General features: G+C 39.1%; 1 protein-coding gene across 1 annotated transcript; it reads left to right on the plus strand.

Moving 5' to 3' along the window:
- Nucleotides 1-875: 875 nt before the first annotated feature.
- Nucleotides 876-18,469, plus strand: LOC146316476 (D(4) dopamine receptor-like). The gene is made up of 4 exons (XM_084733892.1): nucleotides 876-1,745; nucleotides 8,765-8,877; nucleotides 13,458-14,047; nucleotides 17,908-18,469. Exons 1-4 carry the CDS (start codon nucleotides 1,503-1,505, stop codon nucleotides 18,123-18,125), a joined length of 1,164 nt encoding a protein of 387 aa, XP_084590018.1. The 5' UTR covers nucleotides 876-1,502; the 3' UTR covers nucleotides 18,126-18,469.
- Nucleotides 18,470-19,456: the final 987 nt, after the last annotated feature.

Consider the following 19,456-nt stretch of genomic DNA (forward strand, 5'->3'; position numbering starts at 1 on the left):
TGCAAAAAATGTCCCACCAACATGTTTTAGCCTCCAAATCTCTCTGAGACTTTAACTCAGAATCTGACCTCTTAAATCCCCACAGACACTTTGGTTTAATTTCAGATTCCAGTAGACTTCACAAAGTTTCCAAATATAACAATACACCTTATGAACAGGGTTGGTTAGCAACTGATTACATGTCACTGGCATTACATATTCAGATAACAAAAGCCCAAATCAACCCAAATTACATTAGAAAATTATTAGTTACATGGTCAAGGATTACTTGTTTACAGGAATACAGCAATGTTAAAATCCTGATTTTTTTTTTTTTCATGATAACCACTGCTCTATTAAAAAGTGCGCCTGATATTTGGGGTTTTTTAGACAACTGCTTCACAAAAACAACCCGATGAAAAAAAACAAAAAACATTTCATTTGCACTGAACATATTTTAAGATGTTTAAAAAGAAAAAAGAATGAAAGTCACATTTTTGTGGCTGCTTACTTTTTTTTTCAGCATAAGGTGCAATATTTTCGATGTTTGATCTTGAAGTAATCCAAATTAGAATACATTATTGTAATCCATTAATCCTTTAAGGTACAAATTACAAAAATTGCCATATAATTTGGTATTCAGTAACTCAAATCTCACACACTGCTCCTTTAAGAGACATGAATCATGCAGTGAATTCATACTGTATTGAACATATACAGCTCTCACACTGTTCTGTACATCTTGTTAATAAATATCTATTTTACTGCTTATTGCGCTTCTCGGTGACATGTCTTCTTTAATCTTAATTAACTGTTAAATAAAGTTGTGGATATTTTTTGCAGCGGCTGCTCCTTTCTCTCTCCACACAGGAGAGATGAACAGACAAGACAGACGGACGGACAGACAGATGGACAAACTGTGTCTCCTGCTGGAGCTCAAGGACTGAAGGACACCGTAAAGCGCAGCTGATAAGCGGCTTTAATCGGCTAATTTGGCCCCGGTGGCCTTTAGCAGGCTGCAGGTGAACACACACACACCGGAGCTGAAAACAGCCGCCGTCCGACACACACACACTCACCACCGGCTGCTCTTCATCTACAGCCTGAGCGTTTAACTGAGGACACATGGATTCACTCCTCAACTTTCTGCCGATTAGAGGATTTTAATGCGCTTTTGTTCCATTTCTCCTCTTTTTTTTTCTTATTGACGACAAAAAATGTTTCCTCTGAGGAAGACAAACGGAACTTTATCAGAATCTATTTAATAATTATGAGTTAACGATGTAAAAGTGAGTCTTATATTGTAAATAGATCCAAACCTCCACCTGTTTCCATTCTGTTTTACGCGGAGTTTGTTGCGTAAAGTGCGCACCGGAGCGCACTGGAGTTCCACGGCAGAGTCTGAGTCTCCGTGATGATGGCACCACAGTGCGGGGACCAGAGTCCAGCTCGGCCTTCATGAGAGCCCGCTGGCCGCGCTGCTGCGGCTCGGACCGGGACGGAGCGGAGGAGCCGCGGCGGAGATGGCAGCCAACCTGAGCGCGGTGGTGGCGACCTCGGAGGCGGCCGAGAGGGGCCACAACCTGCCCGCCCTGGTGTTCGGGGTGCTGCTGATCGTGGTGATCATCTGCGGGAACCTGCTGGTGTGTCTGAGCGTGTTCACGGAGAAGGCGCTGAAGACCACCACCAACTACTTCATCGTCAGTCTGGCGGTGGCCGATCTGATGCTGGCGGTGCTGGTGCTGCCGCTCTTCGTCTATTCCGAGGTGAGATCAACCTAAACACTCTGTCTGTGCAGATATTACTCGTTACTTTTAATACTTTTTGCTTTAAATGTTCACCTCTCAGCTGCATTCAGGGGCCCCATGGGCCCAAGACTGGTTCAGGAGCCCCACTGAGCTGCCTGAGCTTTAAATTTCATCCCAGTCCAGATGCATGTGTGTGGGATCTCTGCACAGCAGGTGTCATGGATTCCAAATGTCATCTCATTTCTGTTGATTGATATCAAAATAACCTTTAAAATGTCCAAGTAAACCTTAAGAAACCCCTGAAAACACACCAAAGAACTTTATCTAAGCAAAGCTGAGCCAGAGATCTCTAAATTTGTCCATTGATTTGGAAAAGGAATAATCAAGCCTCTTAGAAATACCTTTATTTGAAAGGCCCTGGAGCGGGCCTTGACTCTGTGATTGTAAAGAGGCAAAACTTTATAAAAACACCTTAAGTTCTAGAACCCTCAAGTATCAAACTGGACCAAATTTACTGTAACAGTACTTTCCCCTTAATTTGAGTTACTGCTAACAGAAACATTAGACTAATCAAGTTGACCTTCTACTCACCAAATCTACAATAACACCATCACCAATCCAATGGATGAATTATAACAAATGAAGTTGTTTTAGTTGCTTATATGTTTGGTTTAAAGGGTTTTATGGGCTAAAAATCTCTTAAAATGAACCAAAGAGCATGAAAGTCATCACAAAATTTACATGTAAAAGTTATTTTAAGGTATAAACTAAGCAATGTCTGCCATATCATGTTGTCAGGTGTTGGTAAGAGCACACCTTAACCCATGCAGATAAACCACTAAATAATATATCAAGGGTGTTTTAATTCACTGTCTGCTTGGTTTAAAGGGTTTTTAAGGGCTAAACATGATGAGAGGTTTATTACATCCTGAATACTTTTAAAATGCTTTATATGTCAAAATCCATTAATTTCTAAATTAACTATGCTCTTACAATCCCATTAAAATCACCTTAATTACATCATCAACCTGCAACCTGGAGCTCCTGGGACCCAAGACTGGTTTAGGGACCACACAGAGCTGCCTGACATTTAAACTGCAGGTCTGTGGGGTCTCTGCACTGCAGGTATCATGGATTACAACATTTTACTCTGAAATCTGTTTCTTCTCTTCTTAAAATGTCACAAAAGAAACCTAAAAAAATATCCAAATAAACCTTAAGTTACTCCCTTAAAAATATCTTTATTTTTAAAGGTCTTAAGAGGGGGCTTTACTTCGTGATTGTCATGAGGCAAAACTCCATCAAACACCTTAATTTCCAGAGCCCCTTATTATCAAACTGAGCAGAATTTGACATAAGTTCCCCCTTAATTTACATATGTACAAGATGCTGCTGACAGGAACATCATTTAATCTCTGTTCTGATTGTCTTCCTCCTCTGTTTGTCAAATCTAAAGCAACACCAGCACCAACCCATTAATTAGTGGCTCAATTAATGAATTGCATACATTATTACAAAGAGTGTTCTCTAACTATCTATCTGCTTGCTTTTTCGGTCATGGCATTTTGTATGGTGTTGGTAATAGGTTTTTACACCTTAAATTGTGGAGATAAACCATTAAAATCCTGTAATATATCACAACCAATTAATTTATCCTCTTAAAATCACATTCGAAACACCTTAACTACATTATCATTATACTGTATGGGTATATTATTGCAATTTGAAGGTAAAACATTAAGGGATTCAGTTTCACAGTGTTGCTAAAACAGACGGGAACAACAGGTTTCTCACCAGATATTTGTTGCTGAAATCTTTTTGTTCTCACAGTTCATTTCAGATCTTCATGGTCCCATAAGAGTGAATTTTGTTTTGCAGCAAGAACAACTAAAAATAACTTGAGACTCTTTACAGCCTCATTTTCCGTAAGAATGTGACACAACCAAATGGTGATGCTCATGTGTTGCTTGGATCACTAAAACAACACACATAGAGAGGTCACAGCCAAGTGTGACAGTTCATTTTGCTTGTAAGGACCAGGCCTGTTGATACAGTATGTTGTCTGACAGAGAGCTAGACATAGAGAATATCTTAGCTTTTCTATATGCAACAAAGAACAAAGTGGCTAAGAGACGACACAAGGATTAAAAAAAAATAAATAAAAACATAAGTGCATTATAGTGAACCCCTACTCTCCATGCCCCCTGCCACAGAAACAGACAGACAGACAAACAGAAATGTGTAAGTGTGTCAACAAATAGTAAAGTTATGCAGGTTACAGAATAGACAATGTCTTAACTGGGCGCACACTCCATTGTAAGACTGTACCACAACTTTTTAGCTGAAACAATGTTTCAATCAAAAAACAAGAAGAAAAATCACAAAATTAGTGGGACACAGGCAACGTTTTTCTGCTTCTCATACATACACTTCATGAATCATATCAACATCATCATCTGAGCTTTGTGAATTATGTAGGAGCCAGTGTAAGTGGCTTGTTTGGTCTGTTTGACGTTTGTCGGTCAGTGGATTGGTCTGCCGGTCTCATTTGGTGAATCTTTTACTCTCTTTGTCAGAACGCCAGAACAGTGCGGCTGTCTGGGTCTTAATCACTGTCTTAATCACTGAAGATAAATGTTTGGAAATTACTGTAAAATGTAATGATCCAATAAAGACACAACATTGGCATATTTTTTACTATTATTATTTATCTCAGAAAGCTGGTGCTCTAGAGCTCTCCACAAATATCCCAAAGAAGACTTTCAAGTTCAGCAGCAAACATATTTTAGCCACCTGAAAAAATAAGTTCAAGTGTAAGCTATATTCAGAAGATTTTCATTGCTCTACCTTGACAGTCAGAAAGCTTTTTCCAATGACAAATGGCTGTTGTACAAGTCAAATATTGCTCTCTCCAAGACAACCAAACTCCTTTGGCAATCGCAGATCTCTGGAGTTGCTGGTCTGCTGCTGCATCAATCTGTTTTTGGGAGATTATGTGACAGTAACACCTACAATAACACAAACAAACTAACTGATCAAGACAGCAGTAGATCATCAACTCCTCTATTCTGTAAGGTGAAATTACTGTTTTTACCACTGGAGGCTGGTGGCTCTGGAGAGAGCTGTTGGAAAAGGCTGTCTGATGGCAAGGTAAAATAGTGAAAATATTCTAATTATAGTGTACACTTTAACTGATATAGATTTCTTTATGTCGTTAAAATACGTTTTGGTACTGATCCTGTCCACGGCAGTACATTGGTTTACTCCCCCTGCTTCTAAATACCTCATACAACCTGACAAACTATCCCTTTAAACTCTTGTCTGTGGTCCTCGAGGGAAGCAGCATGTTAGTTAGAGCAGGGTTTTCAATTCAGTGAACTGTCCCTTTAACAGTCAGGTCTGAACTCCATCTGACCCTCAGATGAAGCTCCACCCCCTCGTGTGACATCACTGAGCAGACAAACAACAGCAGCATGGTTCTTTAAATTAACAAAAAAGTCTCTTTTACCTGTTGCTTACCTGTCTCATTAATCAATTGCACTTTTTAAATCTTTTCTTAGTGGTTCAAAAATTATTTTCTCAGCGGTGACAAAGTGATAAAAAGGGGCAGAAAATTCTTTTTTTTATCCATAAAACCACATTTAAATTAACCTGAACTCTGGTCCCTATATAATCGGTCTTTGTCTATCAGAGCTCAGAGAGGAACACAATGTGTACATTCCTCCTGACACTGGCTCTGCTCCAGGGGTCACAGGTCAACCAGGGGCCCCACGATAACAATGGCTTTGAGAAACAAAACAATCAGAGTGTTTGTCAGTAGTGTCAGCGCTGTTGTTCTTTCACCTTCTTTGGTATCTGTTTATTAATTATATATGTCCTGCTGTTCCTCCTCCTGACAGTTTCTCTCTCTGTGTTTTGTCGCCTGATCTGTTTTTGTTTTCAGCATCTCAACAACAACAGAAAATAAACAATTGAAATCAGAGCTGATCAGCTGATTCATATTTCAGCCCCAGGGTCCACTTTAAGACAATGTCAAAATTTATCATCACAAGTGAACTGATGAACATATTAAAGAATTCCTGCTATCAAATGCACAACATGGCCAAGTGCCGTATCCAAACTGCAGAGCCCTGCAATGTTTTGATAAAGGAAAGATGTCTGTGGTGCTGCAGAGATGCTCTGACCTGAAAATCTTGATCTCCAAATGTAAGAAAACATGTTTATTTGGTGCAGAAATGACAAATGTCACATCATCATGATTTTAATGGGTTCTTTCAGTGAAAATGAAAATTGTGATGCAAAAAGTTCATTCCCACTAATTGTATTGCATATTGCAATCACAATTGCAGTCAGAATAATTGCAATATGACTTTTTTTTTTATTACCATGTTGTGCAGCCCTAAATCCTGGCTTAATTTATATTAAGTTGTTTAGAGGGTTTCCAGGGGCAAATTAAGGTTATTTTAATTATAAATTCAGGAAAGAAAATCATATTAGAAGTTTTTTTGCTAGAGGATGTTGCGTTGAGAGTATTAAATGTTTTTATTTATTAACTTTTATAATTTGTTTGGTAAGACTTTACAATTTAGGACTCAGAAATATGATAGTTAGTAAGAAACATGTGACAAATTAATCAGGAACAACCTAATTATTCTTCAGTCGTTAATGAGTAATTCCTGAATAACTTTGTATAAGTCATCCTGATGAGTTACTGAGAAAAAAGTGGGGAATAATGAATCATTAGGTAATGATTAGTTCATAATTGACATACTGACCACTTTCTTCATGTGTTGCTCCTCATTAACTCTGAACCAGCTTCTAACTCATGAATTAATTAATTGCTCTTTTTTTTTGTCCTATCAAGTAAATGATACATGATACAGATACCTCATTACTTCATTCTCAGCGATTGGTTGATAGTAAATCAAGAAAAACTCATAAAGAAAGTGGTCGGTATGTTGAATCACAGATATTTATGAACTAGAGTTGCAAATTTTGTGGATTTTCCCTAACTGATAGTTGAACACATTAACAATTAATTAATCATTGATAATTAGTAGGGGTGTCAAAATTTTTGTGTTAAATCAAAAATTGAATCGCGCTTGCAGTTTCAAGAATCAAATTGAACTGCGTAATCTGTTATTCTTCCAGGTTTTTTTTTTGTTTCCACCTCGGCCTGTGTCACACTTCAGCTATCCAGTTGTTACATCACAACTGGTACCATCTAGACTCTTTTTAAAGAAGAATTTGAAAACGTAAATGGCAGCTGTCGGGGCATAAAACCATCTGTTGATCTTCAGATGGGCCACAGTTACTGCCCTTTTTAGATGAACGAGGCTGACCAAACCAAGACATAAGAAAACCTGTGAACACTGGAGAAACTGTGCGTAAAACATACATTATCAGTCAATAGATTTTAAGTTGGTTAAATTCTTGATGACAATTCATCGATTGAGGGTTAATTACTAACATCCCTATTATGATGTAATCATTATCTAATGATTAATTAATATATTATTTTCCAATCTGTTCTCCAGCCACTCCTCGTCATTGAGATAATCCTCAAATCACAATCAAGTAATCAACACATTTGTGTGTATCGTATTATAAAGTGTTAACATTTGTTTATGCTAACGTGATATCTTTGTTTAAATTATTGTGTACACTGTCCTAGGTTAAACTGTGCTCACTGTGATACTTTGTCTTTTTTGTTTTCTCGTGTGAAAAGGTTGAATTACTGGTGTCCAGAAGATGTTAAATGTTACCAGCAGATAGAGGCTGAGGAAGAGACTCCATTAAAAGGATTGTTTGGATTATCTGAGGGGTTGCATGAGTTACTTATCCATAGTCAGTGTATTACCGACAGTAGAGTAGGGTAGTCAGCATGTTCCCAGTTTGGAGAAACAAAGAGGAGTACTGGTGTAGGAAGCTGAGCATACTTCATACAGTATCTCTCAAAGGTCCATAAAATGATTGTCTGACTATTTCAATAAACTATTGGAAAGACAATCACTCTTTGTGAAATTTGTCTCTATTATGGAAAATTTCCATAACAACATGCACATTTATTCAGTTTTTTTTATTTGCATTAATGCAGGGCTTCTTAAAGTGGGAATGGCTGAGTATCCATTTAGGGAGCCAGCATATGATTGAGGGCTGCACAGGAAAAACCATGGATTTATTATAGGATTTGTGATTGATCATAATGGCATTTCATATTAAATTCCTTGGATATCGAATACAGCAGTAGGAGAGTAGTACATTAAATGCAGGATATTGAAACTATTGAAATGCGCTGCAGATGATTTAAATATAATGCATAAAGGTTGTCAAAACTATCAAACATTTTCAATACCACATGTTTTAAAAACAATACAGTACTAATATTTGATAGTATTAAACATGCAGCTGCTGCAAAAAATTATCTAAGTGCTCATTCAAGACCTCACTTAAGTTAAATTTTTATTAATTTGATTTGGAGCACAGCAAACCTGTTCACTGGCCTTCTCTGCACCACCACTGTGTGCAAGTAAACTAAAGAATTACTCTATTTTGTACACCTATGGGCGTTTTATTCTTTTCGCCATGGTATCAAAAGAAGTCACGAATGTCATTTTTTTAATGCATGTGTTGTATGGAAGTTTAAAATTCTGGTATTGTGAAAACTATTGTGAAGCATTACATATGTTTAAATGTATTTGTATTCTATTTAATTTATTTATGCTATTCTTGTGCATTTTATTAGCTACTTTACACTTTTCTTAATTTTTTATACATGTATTTATTTATCGTTTACATATCTGTATGTATCCAGATTATTGAAGGCAAAAGTACCTCTTCTGATGCCCCTGTGGTTTATAAAGTGCCCTCCCTCCAGTGGACACAATGTGATACATGTTAGAAAAGGGTTTGAAATGTTTCACCAGAAATGCATCACCACTTTCTGCGTACTGATGCCATTTTCATCTTTTTCCACCCCTGAACCTGAGTCCACCACTGGTATGAGTGAAAATACCAATCATGTTTCTGTGTTTCAGTTCCAGGACGGCGTTTGGACCCTCAGCACCACCGTCTGTGATGGTCTGATGACCATGGACGTGATGCTGTGCACCGCCTCCATCTTCAACCTCTGTGCCATAAGCGTCGACAGGTCAGTGCTCACCTGTACAGGTACATACAACAGTAGCAATATGTAGCAATGCCTGAGTGATGAGATCAGTGATGTGCCTGGCTGAGAGAGTATTTAACAGTCACCACACCCACTGATCTACATTCACCTTCACTCAGCCTTTTGCACATTGCCCTGCGGCACATATATGAATCAAATTAGAAGGTGTGCACTGAGTGCGTTTGCACCCTCATAGGCTGTTAAGTTCTGGTAAAAACCAGGACAATTTGGTAGTGAATGTTGCATACATTTTAGTATTTACAACCCTCTGTTGGGATTTGGGACATACAACTTGAAATTTGTTCTGGACAAACCGGGATGGTCCAAGTCAAACCTGGATGTCTGATCACCATACTTATGAGACTGATTACCTGCCCGAGCTCATTGTAGCGTGCTGCAGACAGGCTGGTTTCAGGTTTTGGGATAATCTCTTGTGGAGCTGAGAGCTGGCTCTGGGCATGGAGAGCCTGCTTGAGGTATCTCATTAATTCTCAAGTGAATGCACTTCACTTCCATACTGATCTGTTCATTTTAATACATTTCTGTTGAAATTGGGTAATATCTGTACTAGGCCTGAGTGATTTAACTGAAAGGTTTATCATGATAGTCAAGTTTTATATTGGTAGATAGCAAAAATTATGAATCATGCAGCTTATGACTGATGACATATTGTGTGCTATTCCTGCAGTTTACAGAAATGGTGTTCAGATATTTGTCCATCCATTTATATCCATGGCCAGGTTGCAGTGGCAGTAGACCAAGCATGACACCCCACTCTCCAGCAATGCTTTCAAGCTCCTCCCCCTCAGCTGGCTGAAGGAGCAGCAGTTCTACTCTAGGCTTCCTCCAAATATCCAAGCCCCTTACTCTTTCATAGTCATCTGACTTCAAAAAAAATATCCCAAAAAAATGCCACACCAGTGAGCTGACCTATCCTGCTTTACCTGCACTCATTGTACACGCTGTTCCTGTTGTCCCATGTACAATGGAACAACAACAGCACAGATTGAATGCTTGCATGCCACTCGTAGCACACTCCGTTTAGGAAACTAAAATAATGTTACCGTGTCACAGTCTCTTCTATTTCCAGTAGTAGGTCTCATTTGCAGAAAGCGGTTTTACAGGTACAAACATATGTTTCCTAGGCCAGAACATTAAACAATGAACGTTCATACAATATATGTAAAAAAAAAAAAAAAAAAAAAAAAAAGGACAAGCCAACAAAAACTATAGACATGTAGTTGAAATGAGTTGAGCACATCTTTCAGCACCAAGGCAAGAGACAGGAAAGGCTGCCAATTTGAGTAAAAATGTTCATTTGATTGTCTCAGTGTATATTTATTTATTTTTTCTAAGATTAAATATGATATTATATTTTTTAACCACCCAGAATGTGAAGGTGATGAGGGAGATTTCCAGGATAACAGAAACCTAATCCTAAATCAAAAAAATTGTGACTGCAATAACACCCTTTTGTTTAATACTCAAGACTTAGAAAAATTATTCAATACTCCAAAGATGGCAATTTGTGGATTTGACTCAATTACAACTCCAAAAACATCTGATAGGGTCTTGGAAATGAAAGATCAAATCATTTTGGAGAGCAGAGCATGACTGAAACATATGGTTCAGATCTGAGAGTGAAAGTAACACTCACACCTCGGGTAGATCTCAGCTAGACTGAAGTTACTGTGATAAATTCTGTGTAACACTTGAAATTGAATGCACCTGCTAGCATGTTCTGAGGAAGAGTTGACACACTTTAATGCTCCCTCCAAATAGTCATCTGTTCAAAATCCTCTCCCAGTATGATTTGTTTTTCTGAGTTGAATGATTTCCTTTTGCAAAACCTTTCAAACATAGTTTCAATTTTCATTCATTCTTCCATATATTCATTGTCTGTGGTAGGATGACTAAGAGCCAAGCAGCTAGCGCGGTTAAAATGAAGAAGTGGACTTGGGTTTCATCCATAACTTTATCTAGAACACCTAAAAACAATCGTCAGATCTGAATTTTTCACCAGAGCTGTTCTTTTTCATCATGGTGAATTTTCTCCAGCTGTAGTGAGGGACAGCAGGTGGTTCAGATGCAGCTCTGCAGCTGAACAAAACCTGAACCTCCTACAGGACCATGTGCAGTTGATTAAAAGGAGGAGGTCAAAGTTCAGCCGTAACTCACAGAGTCCGTGTCATAACCAGAGCTTTAATCGGCCTCAGGTCTGGGTCATCCAGCAACAAGCAGCTGATTAATCAAACCTGAACCCTGGGAGGTCTGCCAGGACCACACGGGACACTTTGCGAGAGTTTCAGCTCTCCATCTGAAGGTCATCAGGGTCAGACAGTCACGCCACAGTTCCCTCTGATGTGGAAATATTATGATGACCTTTTATCCGTTTCCTGTAAAAGCTCCAAAAGATGAGAAATCTGAGCGGACAGAACAATTTCAAGCCCTAAATGAAGGATGCGTCTGCGGTGATGAACCGCCAGCTTCGCTCTGCGCTCGTTAGTTTGACTCAATGAGATTATCTGAACTCTCGCCTGATGTTGAAGGATGAAAATCTGAGCTGAAAACCTGAGCTGCTCCTCAAATCTGATGTCCCAACTCCAGAAAATATGATTACATCAGAGACTGATGGAGGCAGTGAGGCTAACGTGGACTGATGGTGATGATCTGAAGCTTTTTGAAGCAGCCGGCTGCAGTTAGAGGTTTAACTGGATGACAGAGGCTGAATAATTCAACAGACTGAGCAGGAAACAGATCCTGAAGGTCTGCAGAGAGTCCACCCGCCGCTGCTGTCCACAGGCCGAAGGGGGAAATCTTCTGGTCCCTCTGCAGTGTTGATGGTTTTAATAGCAAACTGTGTGGCTACCTGCTGTCATTCATGGATAGATTACTGAACAGGACCAGGGGCCCGAGGGCTGAGGTGGCCCTTGAGCTAGAAGAGCCTCTGAAAGAAGTGTCTTTTATTAATATTTCTGTCTCACTTCATTTACAGCACACTAATAAGATGTAACAAGCTGTACTTTATATTAATTTAGACAAAAAATAGAAATATGTTCTTTATTAGAGGGTTGTCATATTCTTCATAGACACCATACCCCTAACAGTACTTTAATACAATAAACAAGGTGTACTTTGTACAAAATTGACACATTATAACACAACTATACTTTAAACTGGCTTTCATAACTGTGGTTTCCCTTACCCAGTGACAAAGTAAAGTGGTGAAAATATACTAGATTCTATATATGCACACAAGATAATAAGAGGTGGCAAAAGTACACACATTTTTTACTCAAGTAGAAGTACAGATACTTCTGTAAAAAGTTTTTTACTCAAGTAAAAGTTATTTTACATTACATTACATGAGAAATAAATGCATTTAGATGGGTTAATAGGTCTCATTGTTTTAATTTTCCCTTATCAGGAAAACAAATTATACAAATTTATACTAATTCCATAAGTATTTTATTAAAAAAAAAATCCAGATCCAGTCTTTGGGAATGACTGCTCTATATGCCCTGTGTATATGGGAGAATCGACAATAAAGTTGACTTGATCATAGGTTTTGTATGTAAAATCAAAGTAACTGTAGTAGTTGATTAATGTAGCAGACCACAGCAAAATATAAAAATACAAAATACTTCTCTCTGAAATCTAGTGGAGTAGAAGTCTGAAAAGGTCTGTGAATCTGATTGAAGACACAAGAATGCTCTAATTCTGCCATAAACTGTCAAGATCCAGGTTAGAAAGATTCATTTAGACAGCAAAACATCCTTCTTCTCAAACTTATGTGTTTTATTTTATTATTTCTTTAATTTTATTTCCCTCCTAGCTTTAAATTGGTGGAAATGGAAATGTATTAATTATTGCTTAAACTGTCTGCTCAAAGTGCTAAAACAAAACGTTTTTGTCAAGCACTTTGAGGTGACTTTTTTTTTATTTTTTGCCTAAAATGTGCCATATAAATAAAGTGTATTATTGTTGTTGTTATGTAAAGCACAGGATAAAAAGATTTGACAGAGAAGAATGGAAAAACAGGTGCTGCTCATCAATCAAACATGTCTGATATGAAGGCTGACTTTCTCTAGTGTTGACTGTCAGTATGACAGGACTGATGATTGCTGTCTGTCAAAACTTTGGTAAAGTTTAACTTATATATATATTTTTTTTATTAACAAACAGAAACTAATGACAAACGCATGAAATGAAACGGTTATCAGCAGTTCTTGTCGAGAGTATAATGTCATATCGCTAACATTATTTCAACAAGATTCAGTGTTGATGTATTTTATCAGACAGAGACAGATATCTCAACAAACACTGTTTAGATTGACATGAAATCTGATGCGACTATCCATGGTGCTCTGAACGTTGTTCTTTCACTGAGCTGCCACCAACGTCCACGTTCAGTTATTACTGTGGGCTCAAAGCTTAACGAGCAGTAGTAGTGAGTGCTTAACAGGGTTTTCTTTGCCCTGAATTTGAGTGGCTTTGGTGAATCTTAAGTCACACATTAACAATAAACTAACCAATCGTGAAATTTCTCTCTTTCATTGTAGGTTCATCGCTGTGTTAATCCCTCTCAACTACAACAGGAAGCATGTGGATCTGCGGCAGACCGTGCTGCTGTCGGCCACATGGATCCTGGCCCTGGCCGTGGCCTCGCCTGTCATGTTCGGCATCAACAATGTGCCGGGCCGAGACCCCAGTGAGTGTAAACTGGAGAACGATGACTATGTCCTGTACTCGTCCGTGTGCTCCTTCTTCATCCCCTGTCCCATCATGCTGCTGTTGTACTGTGGCATGTTCCGCGGCCTGCGGCGCTGGGAGGAGGCGCGCAAAGCCAAGTTGAGGAACAGCATCCAGGCCTGCCGCAAGCTGCAGGAGGCCGCCGCATCGCTGCCCCCGTTGGCCTCGCTGCCGCCACCGCTGCCCCCCATCATAGAGAGGGACCAAACAGACACTCTGGACGAGCCGTCCACCTTCCCGTCCCCAGACCGGCCCTTTCCCTCAACAGAGTGTAAAGACGGCCCTGTGCCAACAGTCAGCTTCGCAGAGATCAAGTTCAACCCCGACCCTCGCAAGAGGAAGACGGCCAAGATCAACAGCCGGGAAAGGAAGGCCATGAAGGTGCTTCCTGTTGTTGTGGGTGAGTTAGTGACCCTACTTCTCTCTTGATTTATTAACTCTGTTAACAGTTTCTTAATGAGTTTATGGTCCCAATCGCTAGTTTCAAGTCTTCTTCAATTGACCTAAGTCTAAGTCCCGCTCTTTTTCAGTCTGTGCTCCAATGACAGTTGAGCTAGCTCTGTGCCTCAGTCACCTTTCTCCTTTCTTGTTTCCTGTATTTAGATATGCTGTGAGTTAGGCTCATCTATGTTTAAATAAAACAAAATTTTAAAGATTATTACAAGATGTTGCTGGGGGACCTCTGAAAGCAATTATTATTTCTTGCTGAATGAATGAGCCAAAAACAAGCACCGTCAAGTGGCAGTACATCACTCACCAGATCCGCACTCTTGTTCATACTGCACATGCCCTGGTTGCAAAAATCAAGATGACAACCCCCATAATACCACCTCGAGGCTTTGAAACAGCGGTCCACAAAACAATAGGTGATGTCACAGTTGGTTCTGGGCCTCGGGCCACTGTAGAGTCGGGGATTTCTGGGACAATTTGTCCTGCTTCCAAGGTGCGCAGACAGAGGGTTGAATCTCTAGCAGCGCCTTTGTTAATTAAAAAGTTATTTCTCCATGAACTCATAATCTTACATGAATAGTAATATAATGGACATTGCAGGTACCTGAATGCCTCACCTCCACCTTTTATGTCTGTTCAGACACTGCCAGCACATAAACACCTCACCCAGATAACTGAACGCCACACCTCCACCTCTGATGTCTGGCCAGAGGCTGCAGGTACCTGAACGCTTCATCTCCACCTCTGATGTCTGTTCAGAGGCACTAACAAATCATTTAGAAAAGGTCGGCCTATTAATAGCAACCAGTGTTGGTCCTAATGCGGAGAAGTGCTTCCCTTTAGCACACAGCAGCTAATCCTGCAGCTCCTTAATCTGAAATCCAATTATTATGTAAGCTTGGTTGGTGTGCAGGTACTTCTCATGAATTCATTTGTTCACCTGATAGATTCAGTGGCAGCCGGAGAGAAGGACTCAACTTTCCAAATAACATAACCAAGTGGAGACTGTCTGGCTAATATAATATTCTGTCTAAAATAGATTCTGGGTCTGTAATGATGGTCTATATTCTCTCTAACAAATACTGGTTCTAGATGGGTTCTTCCTGAAGGGCTGAGGTTCTACCCAGAACCATTTGCTTCTGAAGAGCTCTTTTTTGAAGAAAAGGTTTGTAAGACTAAAGCCTCCATTAAGAACCCTATTCACTGAAATAACCTCTTTTAAGAAAAAAGAGTTCAGACAGAAAACAGGGAAGGGTTCTCTGTAGAATCTCGTATAGGGGGTTCTGGGTGAAACCTTTCACAGATGGTCTATTAAAGAGATCTAAATGGAAAGGTTCAAACAAGAACAAAAGGGTTCTCCTATGGGGAGAAGCCAAAGAACCCATTATGGGTGAGGTATTTCTTGGTCTGACTCCAGACTTTTGAATTCACCCACTCCTCTGAGTTGGCTGGAAATGAGGTACAACAAGTGGACAGTTCTGATATCAGGCTCAGTGTTTATTGTAGTAACAAGAAAAATGTTCTAAGTATAACCTGGTCTACCTGCTACCTGTGTGAAACTGATAGCAGGTGATCACCTACATCAGCAGGGCGATTATTTTAATCATCAGTTAATCAGCTGATTATGTTCTCAATGAATCAATCAGCTATATGATCCATAAAAGTATCTGGCATATAACTGTATACAGTGTCATCGGTATTTGTGGCAGAGACCTCAAAGCACCTCTGTAACAGCATTTTCACTCCAGACCGTGACTGCTCTTATCTTCACCTTATCCCTCTTAAATGTTGACCTATATACAGGGGTGAGATAGATGATGCTGTTGTCAGAGGAGCCAAGACTTGTATACTCCTTTTATAGAACCATAACACAAGTCTAGTCTTATTTTTCCTGATTGGGAAGGTGACGCACTGCTAAAAATTCAGGGATTGGTTCAGTTTGCAGTTATTAAAAACTCAGATTAACAAGCACGGGCATCAGGGGAAAGAGACTGGAGTCCTCGAGTTACGCTATAGATGGTGTCAGCAGCCATTTGTATGTTACCATCTACAGAGGGGCTCGAAGACTCCAGTCACTGATGGCCCGTGTTTGTTGTTTCCCGACATGAGTTCTGCTGCAAATCAATCTAGCCACTCATGTCCACATGTTCTGGTCACGCAGTAAACTCAAGGAAGTCTGGTCTCATCTCCCACGCTTCACCTTTCAAAAGCAGAGACAGATTGTATTGCCTTTGCTGTGTGTCTTGCTGTCTAAACCTTTTAAAATGGAAAAACATCTTTTCACCCAGATTTACACAATAAGTTCATGATTTATTGTTCTTTTATTAAATTCTAGAAAATTATATTGTCTTTGAGGGGTGCCACAAGCTGATTTGACAAACAATGGAACTCTTTCCTGGTCCATAGTAGAGAGAACACCCAGCTCTTGCAGAAATATGAGTCACTGCCTGATTAACTGCAGCGAGAAAAAAAAAACACATTGGGCAGGAAGATCTTGTCATAGTAAAGGAGAATGATACACATTCATTTTTTTTTTTGCTGGATTTGATGATGGAAAAAGCTAAGGAGTGAAGCCTCCCTCTCATCTCTGTTCAGCTTGATTGGGTAATTGCAAGAAAATGTTGGTACTTTAACACAAAGTTAATGAAGCGAACATTTTAATTATCCTGGAAACAGGATTTAAGTTGGATGGCGTTAGAGGATGTTGGCGAAATATTGATTACGCAGTCTGCTGCAAGTGTCGGAGAAACATGTTTGTGAAGTATGTATGTAATTTGGTGAGTAAGTAAGTGACACTTTGCTTCATTAGCTCATCCGACAATTAAAGTTGCAGTCCAGACCTATGCTGCAGCCAAGGGTGTGGCAAAAATTTAATGCAAAATTAATTCTTAGTTATGGCCTTACTAAAACATTTGCTTTGAAACTTTGCAATTGTCTTATTGTAATAATTATTATTAATTTAAAATAGATTCTAAATCATTTTTGTCAAAAAAAACAGCATCCACATCATCATCATCATCATCATCATCATCATCATCATCATCATGGCAGATTAACAGGGTAATAAACCATGCAAGGCCAAGGTGCTTAGTGTTGTTAAAAGAAAAGGTGATGTAACACAGTGGTAAACATGTTGCATGTTGCATCAAATTCAGAATGAGTGTATATTTACAAAAAATAATGAAGTTAATCAGTTTGAACATGAAACATCTTGTCTTTGTGCTGTTATCAGTTGAACACAAGTCAAAAACTATTTGCACATCATTGCATTCTGTTTTTATTTGCACAACGTTTTTGGAATTGGGATTGTAAATTTAATCTTTAGTTTGTGTGGCTGTTGAAGAGGCAACCTGACAGTAGAGCTGAACAGTCAGTTGGTAGATTTGTATAGGTTTGTAGTTTGGTAGCTTAAATGTTAAACACATGTCGCCTGTGATTGGACAACTACTGCAGCAGCTACTACCAATACAGTCTGTAGTGTGGTGAAGTTGAACACATATTTCATATAGTCGGCAATTCAGCTTGCCAGGATGCCACCAAAATGTTTGAAAGTACGGCTTGCCTACATGCCTTTTACATCTGATAAAAATAAATGTGTAAAATGTGGAAGGATTATTAAGGGAATGCTTCCATTCACATGATGGTTATTCAATGAAGCGCTAATAGTTTTTAAAAAAGTATATTATTGGTACAAGTATAGTACTTATTTTAGATGAAGAGTTTAAAAATGCTGGCAAAAATGAAATTAGGTTCTTGGTGTTTCTGTTTTACGCTTGACAAACTTTTCTTCTTCTTCCCCTCCTCCTGCAGGTGCCTTCCTGTTCTGCTGGACTCCCTTCTTTGTCCTCCACACGATGCGAGCTCGCTGTCAGGGCTGCCACATCCCACCGGCCCTGATGAGCGTGGTCACATGGCTCGGCTATGTCAACAGCGCTCTCAACCCTGTCATCTACACGGTCTTCAACACAGAGTTCAGGAACTTCTTCAAAAAGTTCCTTCATCGCTGCTGCTCCAAGAGCGCCCAGTGAGGACGCTGCTGCTGTTGCTGCATGGACAACTTTTAAATGCGCAACAGCTGAAAGAGATGCTGCTGACTGTTGATTTGACTGTTGATCTGTTGTGTCTGTTGCCATTGTTTCCTTCCTCTGTGAGGCTTTATTTTTCTACATGTGCCGACAGCAAAGTTTGTTTGAGCTTTGGAGAAGCTTCGGTCTGAGGAACAAACTGTTCAGAGAATCAGCAACACATCTACATCACACAACCAACAAGAACTGATTTTATATGTTGAAATTCATCTTTTCAGAATAAAAGTTTTCACAAAAAAGTAGCTGGTTGTTTGTGGAGCCATGCAGACAAAACAGCTCTGGTCTGTAGCTGAATTTCAGAAACTTCTGTTTGGGGTCAAATCAACCAGATGATCAGAGCTGGGTTGCACCAACTGATCTTGACTAAGCCTGGTCCCAGTGAAGACCAGTCTTTAGAAAGTTCTTCACCTTGTTTGCACAAACCAGACTTAAGCCTAATCTCAACTATACCTGTCTTAGCAATGTGAATGCCCATGACACTATGGGTGTTGCCTTGAAACCTGCCTTGCTAGGTTTCATTGTTAACAGTATTTGTATTTGTTGCAAATCATTTCTAATTTGCTGCATCGTTTTGGAGAATCAAAGATTAATTTCATCTCGCATCGAGGTAAGAAAATTACAAGAGCTGTACAGCCAGTACAAGAAAACGTTGTCTTAATATATTTACTGTGACAAATTCTTAATTATTTGGGTATTCTTGTTCATTCTTTAAATGGTATTTAATTCTTATGTCTGGTGTTATGTCTGACTGAAGATTTTCCACACAATTCTGTTGAATAACTCATCTCTTTGAACATTCATGGCACAGAAGAGAAGGTAGATAGGTCTATGGCACAATATATTCTGAGTAAATGAGCCTTTTTCAAAATTAAAAAAATGGCTGACCAGGTGACTGCATCCAACCGCCCAACTCACCTAGTTCACCCCAGCAGAAAAATATGTCTTTTGCAGGAATTCAACAGTTATAAGGACATTTTACATGAGAAATTTAGTGTTCTACAATAGAGTTCAACAATACAAAAAAAAAAGATCTAAAAAAAAATCCAGCAACAGTAAACAGTGTTAAACCCATCGCTGAGACGAGCATCGAAAATGTTTTAAAAAGATTTAAAAATATGGTACAAGATGCAATCATTGATGGACTGACTGTTACCATGGTAACATGGGTCTTGAGCCTGAGTGAGTAAGGCATACAGTTAGATCTTTAGGTCTTTATTTTTGTGAAATGGTCTAATTTGCAATAGACTGATCTATGAGCAAAATTAAGACTAGTC

The sequence above is a fragment of the Lutjanus erythropterus genome, chromosome 13 (assembly GCF_056507025.1).
Source record: "Lutjanus erythropterus isolate fLutEry1 chromosome 13, fLutEry1.hap2, whole genome shotgun sequence".
Taxonomy (NCBI): domain Eukaryota; kingdom Metazoa; phylum Chordata; class Actinopteri; order Lutjaniformes; family Lutjanidae; genus Lutjanus; species Lutjanus erythropterus.